The sequence below is a fragment of the Protobothrops mucrosquamatus genome, unplaced genomic scaffold, assembly GCF_001527695.2.
Source record: "Protobothrops mucrosquamatus isolate PMUCROS unplaced genomic scaffold, P.Mucros_1.0 scaffold734, whole genome shotgun sequence".
In the NCBI taxonomy this organism is placed as follows: Eukaryota; Metazoa; Chordata; class Lepidosauria; order Squamata; family Viperidae; genus Protobothrops; species Protobothrops mucrosquamatus.
In genome coordinates, this window is record NW_015387008.1 from 51,296 (window position 1) to 54,751 (window position 3,456).

The following is a 3,456-nucleotide window of genomic DNA, read 5'->3' on the forward strand; positions in this document are numbered from 1 at the left end:
GTTTAATCATTCTATTCAGGAATTTATTTTTATTTTGTGATGCTTGTACAGTACAGTTGAGTTAATGATAGTCCTTATAGCAACATTGATTTCTGCTACTGATTTTCTTCATTAGGAGCTTGAATTATCTATAATCTATCCACTTGTGAGACATTTGAAATTGTTACCTTTTGTCTTGTTTTTATGTACCTTTGCTGAATTTATTTAGCTTATTGATACTTTTTTCTTTAAAAAACTGAAGTGTTAAAATTGAGCTTAATTGCATGGCTCTTACATTTGTAAACAGAAGTAACCAGGAAATATTAGAATCAGATTAATGTTCTTTTAAGGTTTGAGAAAGAGTTCTTTTTTATAACTTTTTTCACTTTTTCTTTCACAGTGCATTTTTTTTCTAAATATATTCTACTGAATCCTTGTTTAATTGTGTTACTTGTCAACTTTTAATTGACTCATAACATTTTTCTCAGAATTTGTAAACAAAAATGCAACAATAAGAATTCTCCAGAGAAAAATTACTTTGCATTTATTACTCCAGAAACACTTTTACGAATCAGAATGTCTTATTGATGTAGCCATAGTTTCACTATCAGGTTTTAATGTTTAATTTAGGTTTTTTTTTTCTTACATTTAATGCACCTTTTCTACATACAAATCTAATAAAGAATGAAAAGCTACATGCATAAATATTCAGAAATTGCTCAATTTGGAAAGTCCATTTGTGTGCAATGGCTCAGGATAAAATAACTGGTACGCGTGATATAAATGTGAGAGGAGGAAAATAAGGAAAAATTAATGATTGATTGATTGATTAAATTAATATGTTGTCCATTTGATGTTCAAAGTTGATTCCTTTTTGTTAGCAAAATCCTTAGTTGAATCAGAGACTCTTTCCGTTAAAAGGAACTGCTATATTTATAGTAACCATCAGCATTTTCAGAAAAATTATCAGCAACTTATATCTACACATTTTATGCTAATAATGAAAACATTATCTTCTGCTTCATCTACCATAACTGATATTCCTTCCAAAACTATGAATTTTGGAACAATCTTTTTTAAATTTTAATAAACTATAACCCTTTTCATTTTTCAGGAGCATTTGGCTTTTTTGAAGTGACTCATGATATCACCAAATTCTGCAAAGCAAAGATATTTGAGCACATAGGCAAAAGAACGCCAATGGCTATTCGATTTTCAACTGTTGGTAAGGATCTTGCAGATTTTCAGTGTATCTTCTTTATTTGCTTCATATATAAAGGTGTTTCATTGAATGTGTGTATGTGTGTGCTGCTGTGCAGATTCTGAGGAAAACAGGAAACCAGAAGTTGCCTTCAAGCTCTACGTTTTTATTCAGCTGAACAAAGACGGGCTTCTCTAAAAGAGAGAAAAAGCCCCAAATATCAGAAAAGCCTTATTTTTATACTTTCTTTGATTACGTAAGCAATTCACCCAGCAAAGCTGACACACATAAGATAAAGACTTTGCCCTTTAAGACTAGCACACTGTGGATAAGAAGGAAGAAAGCAGAAGTAGCTAAAAATGTTCCCTTTGGGGTGTTCCCCCAAGACACCATATATTCCCGGGTGGGTTAGGATATTGGGTGTTTCCTATGCTGTCCTTTTATGACCTTGCATTCATGGTTCTGCAAGTGGCCAGAGATAGCGGGGCCATCTGCACGTATTCACAATTGATACTGTCCCCTAAGTCCGGGTCAACAGTGTGTGTGTGTGTGTGTAAAACACATTTTAATCTATTTTAGTGGATGTTTATGTGCTGTTTTTAATTGATACTGGGCAATAAGTCATTTAATAAATAACATCTTTAATATGAAATGTTGATTCCTTATATTTTCCTAATTTTTTAGTAGAATCTTAGGGTTAATAGCTGTGTATTCTTGAGCAGGCTTTATGAATAGCAGAAACATAGGCATATTTATCTCTGCATGCATTTGAAAAAGACTAATGACATATGGGTAGTCCTTGACTTATGAACACAATTGGTACCAGAATTTTCCTTACTAAACAAGGTAAATTGTTCAATGAGCCATGACCAATTGTGCAATGTTAAGCAAATCTGTTGTGGTAAGTGAATCACGAGTCGTTAAGCGAATTGAGATTTCCCCCATTGACTTTGGCCATCAGAAGCCATCTGGGAAGATTACAAATGGCAATCACATGACCCTGGGATGCTATAAACATCCTAAATACATGGTTATTGCCCAAACACCCAAATTCTGATCACAGATAGTGCAACAGTCCCATAAGTGTAAAACTGGTTGTAAGTCACTTTTTAAATGCTGTTGTAACTTTGAATGGCTGCTAAATGAATGGTTGTAAGTTAAGGACTACTTGTATAATTTATAATAATATTTGTCAGCTTGTTTTAAATGTTACGTTTATTTTGTGCTGTTTTGTCTTGTCTATTTTCTAATTGTTTTAATTTGGCATTCCATTTTGTAAGCTCTCTAGAGTCTCCTGAAGTAGCCGTCCCTAATAAATTTACAGAAATGAAATAAATGTGATTAATTTAATCAGTAGTTCATATATGTTTTTCCCACATGCACTCAGTGAATTTATTCTGTGCATTATTTAAATTTAAAGTATAATATTCCAGTAATTTGTCCATTTCTGTAAGTCATCTCATCCAAACCTCCGGCTATCCCCCTGAAATTTAAATTACTTCGGTGGAATTCTGTTTCTGTAGTTCTCTTTTAAACATCAATTATATGGATTATAATTGATTCCGCAGTATGTAAATACATAGAAAAAGTTGGTCAAGGTATTAACTATGTGCATAGGATTTACTCATGGGACTTTTTTTTAATTTTTTTTTTTAAGCTGGAGAATCGGGCTCAGCTGACACAGTGCGTGACCCTCGAGGTTTTGCAATGAAATTCTACACTGAAGATGGAAATTGGGATCTTGTAGGGAACAACACTCCCATCTTCTTCATTAGAGATGCAATACTGGTAAATTGGAACAGATGTGCTCTTAATCAGGGTTCTGTCAAAAGCCTTGCAGCATATTAAATGTGGCCATTGTTTTGGAGTCTGCCATTATAGTTCCTTCTGGACACCTATAGCCCGTTGGATGGCATATTCTAAATGTCCACAGTTTTCTATTGCAGTGGGCATAAATCAGTCAATCAATAAATCTTATAAAAAGGGCTGTGTTGTAGTCATTGGTGAGACTAAACTAGAATTTCCAGATTGAGGCGGGAAAGAAATCTTTATTTTACAGTGAAACCTATAAAGGTTTGGGTTTTTTTCTGTCTCAAAATGAGATAAAGGTGTTTCACAGATTTTTAGCCATAATGGTGATAAGCAGTACCACATGTTGCAAGGGAAAGGGATGCAGAGGTTCTAGTTTGTCTATCTTGAATATGCAAGTTTAAGGGGAAAATGTATGCCATTATAAGTAATCCTCGATTTATGACCACAATTGAGGTCAAAATTTA

General features: G+C 33.5%; 1 protein-coding gene across 2 annotated transcripts in view; it reads left to right on the top strand.

Annotated features, from left to right (window-relative positions):
• The window catches only part of CAT (catalase), a 50,290-nt gene that overhangs the window by 35,545 nt on the left and 11,289 nt on the right, over positions 1-3,456 (top strand). For both annotated transcript variants that reach the window (XM_015818393.1, XM_015818392.2), the window contains exons 3-4: positions 1,094-1,204; positions 2,838-2,968. In XM_015818393.1, the coding sequence (XP_015673879.1) occupies positions 1,094-1,204; positions 2,838-2,968 (242 nt within the window). The remainder of the gene's footprint in view (positions 1-1,093; positions 1,205-2,837; positions 2,969-3,456) is intronic.